The sequence below is a fragment of the Tubulanus polymorphus genome, chromosome 3 (assembly GCF_964204645.1).
Source record: "Tubulanus polymorphus chromosome 3, tnTubPoly1.2, whole genome shotgun sequence".
NCBI classification, from domain to species: Eukaryota; Metazoa; Nemertea; class Palaeonemertea; order Tubulaniformes; family Tubulanidae; genus Tubulanus; species Tubulanus polymorphus.
The window spans coordinates 23,026,418-23,044,058 of NC_134027.1; the positions used below are offsets into that span (position 1 = coordinate 23,026,418).

Genomic DNA, 17,641 nt, shown 5'->3' on the forward strand with positions numbered 1-17,641 from the left:
TGGTGAAGTTCCCAAATGAAAGTGAAGTGAGGATTGAGAAATAAATTGCTAATCTCCATCTCCTATTCTGTTGTTTTGTAACCTTAGATTTCATGAATCATTTGTGAATAGTGAAATGAATATTTAAACGATGGTTCCATTCTATTGTTTTTGAAAAGGTATTAATTTCATCGTCTTTGAAAAGAGGATTTTTCTTTGATTTATGTTTGATAAGTTTCGAAGGAAAACTCGTGAGACTCGAACGTTATACTTAAGTATGGTTCTTTCAATTAAATGTAGATAAGAGAGTCGACATTTAGAAACAAATTCAAGGTGATCTTGAGCCATTAAACATAGACGATTCCGGTATTTCTTCTGAAGTCTGGGTTGTTAATATAACCGCCAACGCGGTGCCTAGAAATTGGGAACTTCTTTATTTTGGCAGTGTATATCATTGTATTATTCGAAGTCTATTGATGATATAACTTCGAAAATTCTAGACTGTGAACAATTCCCAGGCATGAATTTGAACTCGCTTTCGCAAGCATTCTTTATGACTGTAAATACATAGCACGTAACGTAGTATCTCCTACATAATACTTCTTGGTTGGAATCGGTTTTTTTACATATCCAATCTTAGTCATTGTTTGAAACGTGTGCCTACATTATTAGTAGTTTTCTTCAGAAATCACCATTATTCTGGTAAGTAAAATCGGTCACAGATACTTTTTCCTGCAAGTTGTTTTCAATCATGACATTCGTTTTCGGAGTTTTTACAGCGACGCCATATTTTGGCTTGTTCTAAGCGAAGGAACTTAAGAAGGAAATATCAATCATACGTGATTTTGTTTTGAAAATCGAAAGTGCGTACGTTGTGCGTGGTCAAAGTTTTTCTAATTTAGTTGGGTTTGTCATTTTTGATGTATAGGGGCCTATGGGTTTTATGAGATTGTAAAGCGGCTATTGCCGGAGATCAAGCGTTGGTATACAGTCAAATTCAAAGAGGATAAATATCCCTCTCGCGCATAATCTGCCTCATGACGAGGCCAAATTTTGGAAATGGCACCTTCTTCGATCGCTTGAGCGAATATTATCATCTTTTTCTAGATACAAGACAAGTGAAGTGTGTTATTTTGATTCAAAGAGTTCTCTGTCTATACACAGCATGTATAGAAACGTAAGAATGAATATTGATATTCCAACTGAAAACCTATCAATACCTAATTAAATGAAACAATATTCATATTGTATTGCGGTTTATGGACAACATCATCGATCGTGTAATAAATGGAAATATCTCCCTGGAACTTGTGGGATATATCTCAGTCTTTTTTCAATTCATGTTAAAGTGACGTTTTTCTCATTAAGAAACAGAAGTGTTCGTTCGTGACCCTGGTGCTATGCCTAATGATGTATAAGGCAATTAACGGTGAGTGACCGTCGATCTGTAGCTCCCTGAACCATGATTGTGTCCTTTTTTGTACGCCTTATTATTGAAATCTAATACGTAGGTTATATAATAACTGGAATAACTTATGGTAAATGTAGTGATGATGAAACGCTCAATAAACCAATACGTAACTATAAGTTATTCTAACTAACGAAATATAAGAAAAAACTTTTGAATTGTATTCATTGGTTCGATGGTTAAAGTTTATTTTGTAGTCAAAATTGACCTACTTCTTTGTGATAATTTCGTGACGTTCATTGAAGTGTCAACGATGTTTCAGACTTGTAGGATTGAAATTTAAAGAATTGCTACGTAGGTTATCTGATATGATGTCATAAGTGGTCACGGTTGAAAATCATCAGATTGGATACTTTCAGGCCGGCGGGAAATTTGTCCTATCATTCCCGCGGTTGGCAAAACGGGGGCAAATGCTGTGGGAAACTGGCCCCCGAACGGAAGTAAGTGAAAAATACAGTCTTGAGATATTCACAAAAAGCGATTTTTGCCAGGGGGCCGGGTTTCTCTCGTGAGAAAGATACAGGTCGAACCATTGAATTGAATAGTTTTTAAACTGTCCTATATTCTTGAAGGTTATTGATTAAGTATCTTTGTTCATTGCGGGAAAACCCACTCAGTATAGGTCTTGTATTTTCGTGTAAACATCGGCATTCAACACTGAATATCGATGATGAACACGATTCTTGTCTGTATTATTCGTTTTTACCTAACTTCCTACGTCTTTTTTAAATATTCATTCGACAGAAATTCTAAGCGCTCTTCATCCTGGTTATACGTAGATCAGCAATTTGCTTGAATACTGTAAGTTAATCGTTTTACTATGAAGTCTAAATTTAAAAAAAAAATCTTCCTTTCGCTTTGCTCTTGTTTTTTATTTACGTAACGAAGGTCACAAAACTCAATTGCTTAAGGTCAGAAAAACACTTTATTTTTTTTCAGTGTTATCACATTCGATTAATGTTACAGTTTCTTTATTTGTTATGATATTTGTCTAAAGTATTTGTTATGTTATATTTGCATACTATTTTCTTATTGAAGGTATTCTGTGGTTCTTTGAAAAGCATATAGAGCATGCATGGAAAGGTAAGGACGAGAGCTACCACGTATTTCATCCAAATTCATTTTTGTAGATTAAATCTATGCAGTTCCATTGATTAACTAAACCTTGTGACTGATAAGTGCGTGGTAAATCATTATCTAACGAGATCCAAACGAAAACCGATTTCGAAGCCGATATCACACGTGACAAATTAGTAATGCACACATTAATTTTCGGTCCCGGTTTGACAGTGTTATTTATCGAAACAGTCCAAAGGGTTTGATTTACAAATTCACATCTAGCGCAGACAGCCACCCCTGATATTCTAACATCGAGCAGATTGTGAAATCATGCTGCTTCAGTACATTATCTTCATTACAGAAGTGTTTGGCAGGGATTGTGGTATCATTTCTAATGTGGACAGGAATAAACGGTAATATACAGTACAGATTTCTACTTGCAAAGCCGACCACAAGTGACATGATTAATTCATTTTGCATTGTGAATGTAACAAAAATTATTAGAAGACATGCAGTCATCGGCTTTTCATGAGATTTGACATCAGGATAAAAGTTCTTTGGTCCATTAGTAAGAATGCCCTAATCCGCGTACGCTGTAGATGATTGAAGAAATCCCGCAATTCGAATTTGTATGAAAAATTTATTTCTTTATCGTATAAAATAAATGGGATTTCTTCAATTAATTCCTTAATCCACATAATGACAAAATATTTAATGCGCCATAGGCAATCCTGTCCTTTTTCAAAGCAAATTTGACTATGAGAAGTTTTGTACATCCTCTACCCGACCACCATTACGATTTCCACAAATTTCCACTCGGACTCACTTCAGCATATCAAGGCCTGACAACTAATAGATTGACGCAGTTTATACTCAACACAAATGACCTTTACACGTTTCGTAATTCAAATATATATTCTTGCAACGATTACTCGGACGCAATTTTATAAACGTTTTTCCTGATAAAAGTATACCAAGGGAATGCACTGTTAATGATATCTTGAGGAAATACAATCTGTGAGCAACGTTGCTAGAATGTTTTGACATCATATGATTGATTTCATGCGAAATATGTAATGAATAAATCATGTTTCTAAAATCACGTTGATCCAGTTGATAATCAGCCTTGCGTAAGTAAACATCTGACTAATTACACGTTTTTGTCACGAATTAATAATTCTTTCTGGATAGTTTCTCAACAACCTCCTCTGCATTTATAGAATTTATAGGCTTCGTATAGTGACTTCAACTCGAGTTATTATGGACCAGTTGATATCTGTCTAAAGTCGACTATAAACAAACTTTCATTTCCTTCCATTGAAAATTTCAGGTCAGCAACAGAACTGTATCGACGGAGCGGATACGACACTCACGACAGTTGCAACACCAGCAGTTGTAATACTAGGTGGCACCACTGTCGTACAATGTCAGGTTTCACCACCCGGTAAACATTTCTGCGGTCTCAGAATAACAATGTCTGGCCAATCGGGACATTTTGCATTTGACGAGATTAACTGTCCTAGGGGAACTATCACTGGGTACACTGGACAATGTGACGTCACAGCTGGACGCTATGGTATACGTATCACTAATGTACGGATGATTGATTCTGGAATGTGGAAGTGTGATTACATGAACTCTTTTCCGAATAGTAACACAATGATTACTGTAATAGGTAAGAATGATAAAAAGGTCAATAATATCTCATTTCTCTTATCGTGTTCAGTGATGAAGAGTGACTGTGAAATTGCATTCACCATTTGATCTAGGTTTGAACAATTCACTGACTGCGAGTGTGACGAGTAATAACGTTAAAGCTTTATTAATTAAATTAACGTGAGTAAAACGTGTAACATTTTACACGTACTCTAATCATTTGTAGCATGTTGATCTATAAGAGTAAAATCTCGCAATAAATGAATTGATTGCTAACTTGTTTAATATTTGAAATATTAGAAATATTTCGGGTGGTTGCTACCACCCTTCTTCAGTCTAAAATGACTGCCCAAATAAATACACAATATATGTAAACATCCTACTGATGATAAATTTATTATGAAATTGACCAGCCGATTACCCAGCTTATCGACTTATCCTTACGCCCCCCCCTAAGATTCGTAAAAGTAATGTCCCTTTACGCATCTTATCATCTCAAGAAGGGGCTCTCCCTCATCTCTCTGGATCCTCGATTGAAAAAAACGCTTTCTCCTTTGTTGGTTCGTTCTCTGGTTCTCATATCAAACAAGATATGGATTTACTACAAGACGTCACGTTACCCTTAATGGCAACAAGTTCATTTCGCTTGATGCAGTCTCTCTGTTCACAGCATCTCTCTGGAACTCACTTCAGATTTTATCAAACGTTAACTCCCGTCCTGTAATTTGAAGTTTCCTGCCTCAGTTAACTGTCTCGTTGATCTTTTAGAACTAGCGCTAGAAGAGCCTATTTTCAATTTGATGGCATTTTCTTTGCGCAATATGATTTCGCTACGGGACTCTATCGCCTATTCTAGCTAACCTTTTCTTAGAACACATTGAATCTGAAATTTTACCCTTTATTCGCGCCTCTTCTATGGCGCAGTTATGTCGATTATATTTTGTGTTTAGTGTCAACTGATCTCATCCTTGACATCTTTTGACATTTCTTAATTCCCTTTATTTATCCTTCCTAGAAGTTTACCTTCGAGTGGGAGTTCGATGAAAAAAAACACTTTTTTGGATGTTCTCATACAAAATCTTAATTCGAGATTAGGTTTCTCTGTTTTTCGTAAACTTACTAGCTGTGAATCCTACCTGAATTTCTTTAACTTAACTTAAAGCGGTGGTTGTTCAGGGTCTTTCCCTTGGGCCTTGGATTTGTGATAAAAACTTTTTAGGCCATGAGATTTTACATAGTAGGGGAGCTCAAATGTGGGTTTCAATTCCATTTTAGCGTACAAAAGTTTTGATGGAAAATTTCAATATTTCCAAATAAATGATTGGGTAAAAGTGCTTTCTTGCATTTTTGGTTTGGGCATTAAGGGGCTATGGCCGCTCAAAAATGCCCAAGAATCATGGTCAATTTCACTTTATTTGTGTACAACGCTGAAATTTTAGTAACATAATCAACCTTTTTTTTTAAAAAAACTTGCATACCCGGACAAAGTTTTAAAAGTATCTTCCTCTGTTCTGTTCTCACTGTCCTGATTGTAACCTTTTTATATTGGGGAAACTGGGAAGAATCAAGGAACATAAACGAGATGCTTTTAAGAGGGTGAAATTAGAAAGTGTGGGGTAGTCCACCATTTTTTGCAAATCGGAGATACTTTTGAATTTCCTGGAGCCAATATTGCTTTTCCAAACAGCAATCTCACTATAGACAACACATAGTAAGAATCCGCTTTTGATTTGTACTCATTCTGACCGCTCTGTCAACCTCAATAAAGGTTTTAGCCCCCATTACATCTGTTTTTCAAAATATGTCAGTACTCCTGTCCCCATTACTTAATGTGCAGTAATTCGTATCTTATTTCATGCATAGACCATGTATTTATGTACATGCGCTGCATTTAATTTTGCAAGTCATTTTAGACTCAAGGAGAGTAATATTTCTTACATTCGAAGTAAACTTTTTAGCTATCAATTCATTTATTGTGGGATTATACTCTCATCGTTTTATCACGGATATTTTGTGATCTACAACTGATTCATGTTGATTTATTAATTTTGAAGTGGATGATTTCTTTTAAATTGCCAAAATCTATAATATATAATGTAGCAGACGCATTGAAAATGAACCATCGAAGACCCCGTGGTTTTCAATATAGTTTCATATTTACAGTGCCCCCGAGTGGACCAGTTCTAACATCTCAACCAAACACCGCCGACAAAAACATCGTCGCAGTACAGGAGAATTCACAATTAACAATCACATGTGACGGTTCACAGCCTGGAGCTACAGGACTGACGTATAAATGGAGTGGTGTCAATCTATCAGGACAGTCTAATAATAAACTCAGTTTTACACGAATCAGTAAAACTGATTCAGGTGTTTATACATGTAACGCATCGAATATAGCAGGAACAGTTGCTGGTAATATTACTATCAAAGTTCTATGTAAGTATAACGTTAAGATAGATGAACACACGTGATTTACCTAGTATTCATATTAGGCAATTTGTAACAGAAATTTGTTGGAAATAACCCAGTCAATGGATTCAAAGGAGTTCGTTTTTCAAATCTGTGTTTCATCGATTTCGATAAAGGAACGAAATATTTATAGGGACCTACTTATATCTGCGTTGAATGCTGGGGAAAACGCGCGCTACTTCTTTACGGAGTTTATTATGAAGTGCATTTATGAGGCTGAATTATTTTAAAGTTTCAGATTCTATCCTTATCAAATGACATTTTGTTACATCGGGATAAAGCAATTATCTAGAATAATGAAGTAGGCAAGAAAATATCGTCAGATTACCACAAAATATTAATCTAAGCGCGTTAATCCTTTAAACGCGGACTCTTCTGAGGCATATTTTACCCTATTCAATCGGGTGTGTTCTAGACCCCTTATGTCCCATTAATTAAAGCAGATATACATATTTCATTCAAATGAATCTTCCCATCGATCGATATTCACGATATTTCCTCTGAAGTATATTCGTCACGATTGTAATCGGGTGAGTTGCGGCTTTGAAAAATATGCGGCAGTTTACCAGCGAACCGTAACGATTAAAACATCAATAACGTACGAGAAATTTATTCATGCGAATGCATTGTTGGACTTGACTCGATACTTCATATTTCATATCTATTTGAATGAGAGAAATAACTCAAAAAAGCTTCATGCAAAGGCTTATGTTTGTAATAAATATGATTTTTAATGCATTTCAAATGAATTTGGGCCGGTAATCTGAAATATGAAATTGTACAGAATAATCTGTTGCTGTTGTACATATAACTCATCGATAAAGATAATCGCTTTTTAACACTTTTAATTTCAGACCCGCCAAGTAGTGTTACATTACAAGGACCGACGTCACCCGTTCAGGAATCCGTATCTGTTAACGTAAAGTGTACAGCTACAGGGGGTAACCCAGTACCGAACCTCGCCATAACTAGAACACCAGGGGGCAGCACGATAAAACAGGGAATAAGCCCTCTAACATATTCAACATCCGTCATTAAAACAGATAACCAGGCAGAATATCAATGTAGAGCTACTGGCGCTGGTATATCAACACCAATGATTTCTAATAAAGTTCAATTAAATGTCACCTGTAAGTACTGCATTTAGTTTACAAATTACTTGTTATTCCCATGAAGTAATTGCGGTTCTATTTTTGATATAATTCTGTTTCGTCAACACACCCGGATTTTGACAATATCGAGAACAAATGATTTCTAGTTCAAGCAACAACGCTGAAAATGGTGAAGAAACCAGCAGATTATGTATTAGTAAACAATAATCAACAGATAGAGTGTAGAACTGACTCGTCAAACCCGGCTGTACAGATTCAGTGGTTCACAAATTCCTCTACAACATGGACAGTACTTGCCTCTCAATCAGCTACGAGTCAAACTAGTGCAGCCTATCACGGGTTTATGGCTACTAGCAAATTATCTATTACTGCGACTAAAACCATGAATCAGGCTCGATACAAATGTCAAACTGGAAATCTTTACAAGGATACAAAGATTACCGTTTACTGTAAGTTTAAAATACATTAGTTCTAAAATATATCATTTCAGATCATTCGAAAATATTTCGCACCGGATTAATAACCAAATGAAACCTGTTTCTAAACTACACGTAGAGGTTCATTAATGACAGTGAATTGAGAATTTATATGAAATTCGTTCTATTTTGAATTCGTCCATTTCAGACCCGCCAAGCAGTGTTGCATTACAAGGACCGACGTCACCAGTTCGGGATTCTACTTCCGTTGACTTCACGTGTACAGCTACAGGGGGTAACCCGGTACCAAACCTCACCATTACTAGAACACCAGGGGGCAGCACTGTGAAACAGGGAGTTAGTCCTCTAACATATTCAACATCCGTCAATAAAACAGATAACCAGGCAGAATATCAATGTACAGCTACTGGGGCTGGTATACCAACACCAATGATTTCTAATAAAGTCATATTAACGGTCAACTGTAAGTACCCGGATTGTTTTAACTTCAAATTATTGGTTAATCTCATGCAGTCAATTCAAATACACCTTGGTTGCAAACAATGTCCTCGGGAATTTGTATTTACTTGCGACAATCCAAAATTTAGTTCTAGCAACAACACTGACAATGGTGAAGAAACCGGCAGATTATGTATTAGTAAACAATAATCAACAGATAGAGTGTAAAACTGACTCGTCAAACCCGGCTGTACAGATTCAGTGGTTCACAAATTCCTCTACAACATGGGCAGTACTTGTTTCTCAACCAGCTACGAGTCAAACTAGTGCAGCCAATCACGGGTTTGTGGCTACTAGTACATTATCTATCACTGCAACTAAAACCATGAATCAGGCTCGATACCGATGTCAAACTGGAAATCTTTACAAAGATACAACGATAACCGTTCACTGTAAGAGAAAATCACATGTTCGCATCTTTGAATGACCATCTAATAAAGTATCAATCATGACTTTCAATGTTATATCTTCAGTTCCACCAGAGTCAATAACACTGACTGAAATCCCAAACGGTCCAGTTGTTGAAGGTACATCAAAAACTTTGACGTGTACAACTAAATCAAGTAACCCGCTGTCTACAATTTTCTGGGCGTACAGCTCTGGGACGACAATATGGACTGATATTTCACCCAGTCCAGCAGTAAATCATAAACCCGGATCTCAAAGTGCACGGGCATCTACTAGTAGTCTAGCAGTACCAACTGATAAGGATAAAAATGGTAGACAATATAGATGTACAGCTTATCAAAACAGTCAACCTGTCAATGGTGTCAACACATCCATGACGTTGTCTATATTGTGTGAGTGTTGAATAGGCGATTTATCTTCTTGATAAATGAAAATGCACAATAAATAGATGTATTCGTAGCTGTTCGGTAGAGGTCTTGGATTACTGAGGCAATGAAATGAAAAATTATCTTTTAATTTTGTAAAACATAGTAGTTAGTGTATATCAATTAGTGTATCAATCAAATCCACGAATGATTAATTCGTCACAGAAAACTTGTAAAAAACTGATATGATTTCATATGAGGGAATTTTACTCCATTTATCAGTTACTTTTTATAGCCGATGTCCGCTGTAAAAAAAACCAGTATGACTATAGTGAACTGATATTTATCTCAGCGTAGAATTAACAAATAAAAACCCTACGAAAGCGTCGTTGTGTTCTTACAAGTGAACTTTACTCCATGTATTAGTGATATTTTATCACCGATGTCCGATGTAAACAACCAGTATATACACAGTACAACGACAGCGTCCGGGGGACATAATTACTTTGCATCGAAGGAAAACATTCTAAAACAATTCATCTATCTTTATTCTAAGTTCTATTCCGAATTTCATCCGTATTTTGTTTTAATTCTACTCCGTTACTCAACGGGATCAAATTCCTGATAGCATTAGTGCAACTGGTACATATCCTCATTTGAGACTACACTGTACATTCTTTCATATTTCAAGTGCTGGAAAAATTACTCTTGTATTTTCTAGAAACTTTTTATTCTATATACACTGGATACAATATTACATATTTAGTTCAATTCTACAATAGATGCACCGCAGCTTTCTTCACAAGTTGAACCCGTTGCCGCAAATATAGGAGAAAGTGTTAGATTTACGATAAACTACGATGCGAATCCGCAAGCGACAACTCTCAACTGTAGACACAATTCAACAAATGACCGACGGAAAATGAAAAATACTAGTTTAACGCAGTGGAATGTCATCATACAATCAGTTCAGGCGGCTGATTTTGGATCTTATTCGTGTAGACTCAATAACTCAGTTGGTAGCATAGATTTAACACTGAAACTCACTGAGACTGGTAAGAATCATGTGCTATTTCGAATTATATGTTTTTTTTAGAAATTCGCAGTCATTTGCACTATAGCACTATTTACCACTTATCAATACTAATAAAACCTGCAAATATCGATTGCAGCCTGAAACCTATTTTCAATGATAACTCTTCTGTTAGTCGTTCATCAATTGATAATATTTGAGTTGTCGGATGTCTGGAGGGATGCTGGGCCCAGGGTTCAGAGTAATACCGGAGTAACACTCTGAATAACACGAGACTGCATTTTGCTGAACTGGGATCCCAATAAATTAGTGCAGCGCGCGAACTATAAAACGAATTTCTTTTTTTTTCTTATTGTTTCAGGACCTCCCAAAACACCGTCAAATCTGTCAGTTATTGCAAAAACAGCCATTTCTGTGACGCTGAGTTGGGTGTCTGAATTTGAGGGTGGTACCAAACAAACGTTCGCTGTCAGTTACAGGGCTTGGAATTCCATACAATTCGTGAATAAAGCTGAAATACCCGATCCCGGTTATAGAAAACTGGTGCAAACGAAAATAACCGGTTTAAAACCGGCAACTGATTACCAGTTCAAAGTGAAAAGTGTCAACTTAAATCCTGGTGATAATACAAGTCCATTTACTGATATAGTTACAACTAATACAAATGGTAAGATTGAAGGCTTGTTAGATATGTAGGTTTTATAAGATATAAATACAGGCCTATTTTTAAGTCCGTTGGAATAATTAAACGTAAATTCCTCATTTCTTTAAGTTTCTGATTAGGATAATTTTGTTTGAGTTGAATTCCTCATTCTCGGAAAATCCTCATTGCGTGTCATCGAAGAAATTCAAACAAAAAGCTGCTTCGGATTATTTTACCAGTAAACTTTGCCGATGTCATTCACATTCGACGTCGCATCATTTCCGGTCAAATTCAGAATCAAGGAGCTTCCCGTTGATACGAATATAGGAATCGGAATACGTAGCGACATACGTGCCTCCTCGATCCCCGATCTTGAGAATTCGGCTGTTAGTTCCAGCTAGTGGGATTGGCTGCAGGTGCTTCATTCTGGATGATTGTGTTGATGATATAATTTTTTCTGCTCTTTTTTTTAAATCGAATTCATGGTTTCTAATTTTCTAGCTATTCCAAGCGCTATAACCACCGTATTGAAGCAAGCGACAGTAACACAGCAAGGAAATAGTGTCCTGATAAAAATGTCGTCGTTTCCGTCGAAGTACAGCGTCTACGTGAAATACTGTATCAAACATACAAACGAATGTTTTAATTCTACGAAACAAGAAAGTACTGGCGGTTCGATTAGTATTGAGATTAAAATCGATCCCGATCAAGCATACAGTTACCAACTGATTGTAACTGAGAGTAGTGACGTGATTCTGAGCCATCAGGTTGAAATTCCAGGTAAATATTTGCTGGTTAGTGTCGGTAAACCAAGATCCAAACGTTGAAAAGAGAAAGATAAACAAACAAATAAATGCATAGATATCCCAACCACGCCTATAGTCATTTTGCTAGTTCGCTTTTAATGAAAAATATCTCTGGTGAAATCCAGGCCCATCGATACTTCCTTGTCATAATTTGCACATTTTATTTTCCCATTTTTCGATCCTCTCAGTTACTACCAATGTTGCGTTGATCGGAGGTGTTGTTGCTGGTGTATTGTTGGTCGCCATCATCGTTATTGTGTTCGTGTTTCTATTCGTGAAAGGTCGTCGAGACGGTCAATGGATCTGGACAAAATACTGCACGAAAAGGTTTATGTTTCTTTTTGTTTATACGTTACTAGAAGTTTCCTCTTCTATTCGCTAAGCTTAATCGAATGTCAATAGATTAATTTCCATGCTGAGCAATAGACTCTTATTTTGTCTTTAAGGTATGTCCTACCCGTTTGTGTCCTATTCCCTTTTTAGATGGGCCAAAGAAAAAAGCAATGCCGTCCTTTGATTTGTACGAGCCATAAAAAACGATAGTCCTTTTTTCAACAATAAGTGTCATTAATTCCACCAATGACTTCATTAATTTTGACGATAAGGACATATTTCGTGATGTAAAAGTGGGCAATTTTCGGTGATATATTTCAAAAATCAGAATATTATAAATGGTCTCGAAACTGGTTGTACACGTTAGTTACACCACGAGAAGATTCGAATCCCAATATTCCATTTAACCGATCCCTTTCACTAGCGACAATTATATTTTCAAAATGTGTAATCGACGTGTAAATAATGCAGCGAAATCATTCTTTCATTTCAGAAAAACTGGAGAATCACAAGTTGGTAAATGAAGTAGAAATAGATTTGTTATTCGATGGGAAATATAATATAATGATAATATTATCAGTAATTTCATCATTATTTGAATTACAGGCCTTCTAGGGTTTCATCGGTTTTCCATACACTGAATATTTTTAAAACGAATACGTAACATCAATTCTATGATATTTTTGATAATAGCGTCATTCTTGAACAGAATTGTTCTTATAATTTCAGTTTATTCGAACACGAAGGAATCCCCGTGTATGTATATTCGATGCATTTTCTGCCTTCGTGTCTCACTGTGAATTGAGTTTACTATCGAAAAATATGATATTTCAGACTCTTACGCCACGGTAACACCGAACGTAAATGCGGCTTTTGAAGGTGGTAAGTCAATTATCATTAAATCACTTTTTCAATTTAACTTATTATACGTACATTTCTATGAAAACATCTATGAGAAAGTTTACAAAATTTTAGTCTCACCAGTGGCAAGATGTCGTCGACATCTGTACCAACTATTTTTGTTCCAAATCCTCACAGCCGCTATTCCAAAGTGCCACCTTATCATTTTAGGGATACGAATCATTTTTCTTATCTCATAGAATTTCAGGGCTTTTAAAGATTTTATCAGTTTTTACGAAACCCCACAAGGTGAAAACTCATTTTTCCGTGGCCACTGAGTAGAGACAATAGCTTGATGTAAGTGCTTAATGACCTCACCATCTTCTAACCAGTCTCACTGCTTCTATTCTACCCCCTCCTGAACGGCGCTAGCTATCCTTTACATGTCCCTATATTCTATTATAGCAACTAAATGCTCTTCTATCTTTCCAACAAACTCCCACCTTGTAATCTGAGCCATTTGCCATCAGTGTGCACACTGCACACTCTACTCATATATACATTTAACTATTGAATCTACACCAAAAAATAATCTTCCGTTCGAACGGAAAGGTTTGTGGCCTCGAAAAAAATATGTATTTCTCAGCATGTTACCATAGGTTTTCTATTTACTTACACTGAATATTATATTTTTTCAATCTTGGAATAATTTTCATCATTTCAGTCTATTCAACCAGTAATCAAGCCCATGGCACAGATCTGTGTATGTTTATTCGTTGCATTTGATACTTTCTCATTTCACTGCGAATTTAGTTTACAATTTATGGAATATGACATTTCAGACTCTTACGCCGCGGCCACAAGGAGCGTAAACAAGGCTTTTAACGGTAGGTCAATTATCATTGAATTAAGTCACACATTTCTATGAGAAAATCTAGAAAATCTAGGAGACAATATAGAAAAATTCTAACGAAGGGCTAGCTATCGTAGACATTTTGTTTCAATCATCCTTGACCTAGCCTCCGCGCCTGCCTTGTCATTTTCGGGAAAGTGAGCATTTCATTAATCCGCTTGCATTCTTAGTTTTCCTTCGTTAAAATCTGGCTTCTGAAGATATTTTACTGTTTTCTAAAAACACTGAATATGTGATATTAGGAAATTCATACATATCATCTATGTTTTTCTGGATATAATTGATTTTATATTTATTCCTTGAACCGAATTTCCACCATTGCAGTTTAATCAAACAGTAATGAAGCATATGACAAAGACTCGCGTATGGATTATATTCGTTTCATCTGAAACCGTCTTATCTCCCTGTGAAATGCGTTTACTATTGATAAAATCATATTTCAGACTCTTACGCTGAGGAATCACTGTATGTAAATGTAGCTTTTGGCGGTATGCAAGTCATCATTAAATCACTTCATCGATTATCATTAACCCATACCATAAAATTCATCGATAGACATCATTCTAAGCAAACAATTTAGAATCTTCACAAAAGACTTAGATATCGTCGGGTTTTTCAACTACTCGTCACCTAAGCTCCGCGGCCGCTTTATCATTTTTTTTGGGATAGTGATAACTATGTGTTTTGTTTGTTTCCTTCATTAGAAGCAGACTCTGTAACTGGTGACCAGAACCATTATGAAGAAGTTATTATGGAACTTTTTACTGACTCGAAAAACTAGCACGATGTGCTTGTAACATCGAAAATAAATTATACGACCCTTCTACTCCGTGGATGGATTCAAAGTTATTTGCAGCGTCATATGTACTTTGAAATGATTCCTGAAGAAACAATGTTACGATTTCGTTTTGTTTTCGCTTTCTCGTCGAACAAACACAAAATATACGTAAATTGATAAACAAGTTGAACGGGTGCAATTAGAAATAGGTCTAGTTGTTGATGCCGTTAGACTATGCAACAAGTTCGAATTCCTACGAGTGACGGTCTATTCTGAAAAATCTGTCGAAAGTAACTGTAATTTCTGCTTGTTTCCTCATTCACACTTATTCATTACCTACGTAAATTACCATTTCATTGTAACGGAATATAATGAATTATTTGATAAATGTGAATGTATTGTTAGAATAAGAAATAAAAACAGATCTTGCTGTGAGTGGTATATTTCCCCAGACCTTTCGAAAGCGTTCGACATTCCAAATCATGACATTATATGTCATGATTTGGAATATCATTATATGAAGGTTTCCTAGGGATAGTAAACGATTGGTATTCTTCTCATCTTCCCAATCAACAACAAAATACGTCTCACACAAATGCTCCATTTCTTCCACACTATCCGCTAAGATCTGAGTATGCCGTGGTTTCTATCCTAGGTCCACTTCTTTTTCTTATTCACATGCATTATATTTATTCTTCTACGGAAAAGCTTAAGTACATACTATTCGCTGTTGATACGCCACTGCATTAGTTCACATATACATCTCTGTACAAACATACATACATAATGATTTAGATTTGACGATGATGACTGCAGTCTCTAAAATAAAAAAAAAGCGCCTACAAATATCTTATCGTGCACGAAGTCATAGTGAAATATTTTTGAAACCCCCATTTCAGCCATCCATCATACTTTATACTTTTTGTTATCATTGGATCATTTATGTTAATCATATGATCATTTATGTTTACATTGGGCTTCACCTTACTTGATCTAATGCCGATCAGTTTCTGTATGAGATTTTTTAACAAAATATAATAAGAATTTATTCAAACTACAACGTAAGTCTCATTTTATGCAATTTCTGAAGAATCTCTATCTCGAGTCATTTGTGGGTTCATTGACAATTCACAATGGCTTAGGTTATCTCAGGTGGTACAACACCGTGTGAAGTACGAAAGGCAGATTTCCAGGGCAAACTTCGGCTTTCGTAGCTAGTGGTTGGAAGAAATAACCGAACGCACTATGTTTGGTCGTAAGGCATTTCGCTGCGTCGTCCATCTTGGAAATAGACACGAACTACAGCGACCGTGCCCAATCTCGTGGTCGACCGTTTTCGGTTCATAGTTCGGACAAACTGACATTCGGTTTCACTTAGTTCGACTATAGTCAAATAACTCCCATAACGAAGTTCGCCCAGTGTGCTGATAAAAATATCTAATGCCTTGCATCATTCACAACCAATGATGTCTTGGGTGTCGAAGTTCTGATTACAACGAAAAATGGCGATTAAGTGTCGAATGATGGTTCGATTAAAGATATTTTAGGTCAAGTTCCGCAGTTCACGAAATGGCCGAATGGTGGCAGCAGATGTAGAAATGAATACATGTCGTTCAAACATTAATTTTTGAATGTCTCAGGTATGAATTGAAACTCGCTCTGTCTATAGCTGTAAAAACCGAGCACCTCAGTTTCATATTCTACTTCCTGGTTGGAATTTCTACGAACACATATTGAGATATTCACGCAAAAAAGTGTGAAAACAGTGTTATAAGTAGTTTCTTGTAAGCGATCTCTTTTCTTCTAGAAAGTAAATTCGGCCACTGTATTTATTCTCGCCTCTGCGTCCTATCTGTTGAAAGGCCTTTTAAGTCTTAGGGATGCTTATCGAACATGTAATTCGTTATAATTTTGAGTACTAAGTACAGAAGAAACAGTCATTTCCTACTTATACGACGAGCGTTGAGCCGCCTAAACAGAACGAAATATAAGCCGCGGACTCAGGTTTACACGTATACGCTCAACCTTCTTCAATGTCATGCGACTATTCCCCCTCTTGTTTGCTATGATCATGTTCATATTCTTGTTAAATAGGAGCAATACTTCCTCGTCTCTATTGCGTCGCATATTACTGGAGATCGGGATTTGGCAGTAGCAACGAAAGAAGAAAACATTCCACTCGCTCATCTGACTCGTGACTGGAAAAACGTTGATGAATGATTCCAAGGTTTTTGTTTGGAAATTAATCCGATTTTTGAACACATTTTTATCGAATTTGGGGAATTCTTTAGTTTTCTTCATTTAAGATCTACCAATCAATGTAACATTACAAGGACCGACGTCACCCGTACAGGAATCCACATCTTTTGACTTAACGTGTACAGCTACAGGGGGCAACCCGGTACCGAACCTCGCCATAACTAGAATACCAGGGGGCAGCACTGTGAAACAGGGAGTTAGTCCTCTAACATATTCAACATCCGTCACTAAAACAGATAACCATGCAGAATATCAATGTACAGCTACTGGGGCTGGTATACCAACACCAATGATTTCTAATCAAGTTAAATTATTTGTTTACTGTAAGTACTACACATATTTCTCAATCTACTCCATTTCTAAATGAATGTTGCACAATAAAGAATATCAGGGTTGATAAAGATGCCGTACATGCAATGTTCCCAATCATTTTTTCCATTTTCCACAGATGCACCAAAGCTCTCGGAAAAACTCAAACCCGTCGTAGATTTACGATAAACTACGACGCGAATCCGCGAGCAACAACTTTGAATTGCAGCCACACGTTTGAATACAGGGCTACTCCGGCAACCATGTTCTGGA

At 36.4% G+C, this 17,641-nt stretch overlaps 1 protein-coding gene across 4 annotated transcripts; it reads left to right on the top strand.

Moving 5' to 3' along the window:
• Positions 1-546: 546 nt before the first annotated feature.
• Positions 547-15,836, top strand: LOC141901758 (synaptogenesis protein syg-2-like). Of its 4 annotated transcripts, none has more exons than XM_074789203.1 (24): positions 547-681; positions 1,087-1,156; positions 1,348-1,408; positions 1,710-1,887; positions 2,192-2,248; positions 2,486-2,530; positions 2,868-2,919; positions 3,837-4,181; positions 6,326-6,601; positions 7,489-7,764; positions 7,893-8,195; positions 8,371-8,646; positions 8,771-9,073; positions 9,155-9,481; positions 10,237-10,509; positions 10,849-11,154; positions 11,632-11,910; positions 12,125-12,263; positions 12,763-12,785; positions 12,999-13,025; positions 13,104-13,151; positions 13,834-13,872; positions 13,952-13,996; positions 14,727-15,836. In XM_074789203.1, the coding sequence occupies exons 6-24, from the start codon at positions 2,519-2,521 to the stop codon at positions 14,801-14,803; spliced, it is 3,426 nt and encodes a 1,141-aa protein (XP_074645304.1). In that variant the 5' UTR covers positions 547-681; positions 1,087-1,156; positions 1,348-1,408; positions 1,710-1,887; positions 2,192-2,248; positions 2,486-2,518; the 3' UTR covers positions 14,804-15,836. The 4 variants fall into 4 exon arrangements, with proteins under 4 accessions (XP_074645304.1, XP_074645302.1, XP_074645305.1 ...); XM_074789201.1 differs by having other exon boundaries at positions 1,746-1,887; XM_074789204.1 differs by having other exon boundaries at positions 1,746-1,887; positions 9,155-9,208.
• Positions 15,837-17,641: the final 1,805 nt, after the last annotated feature.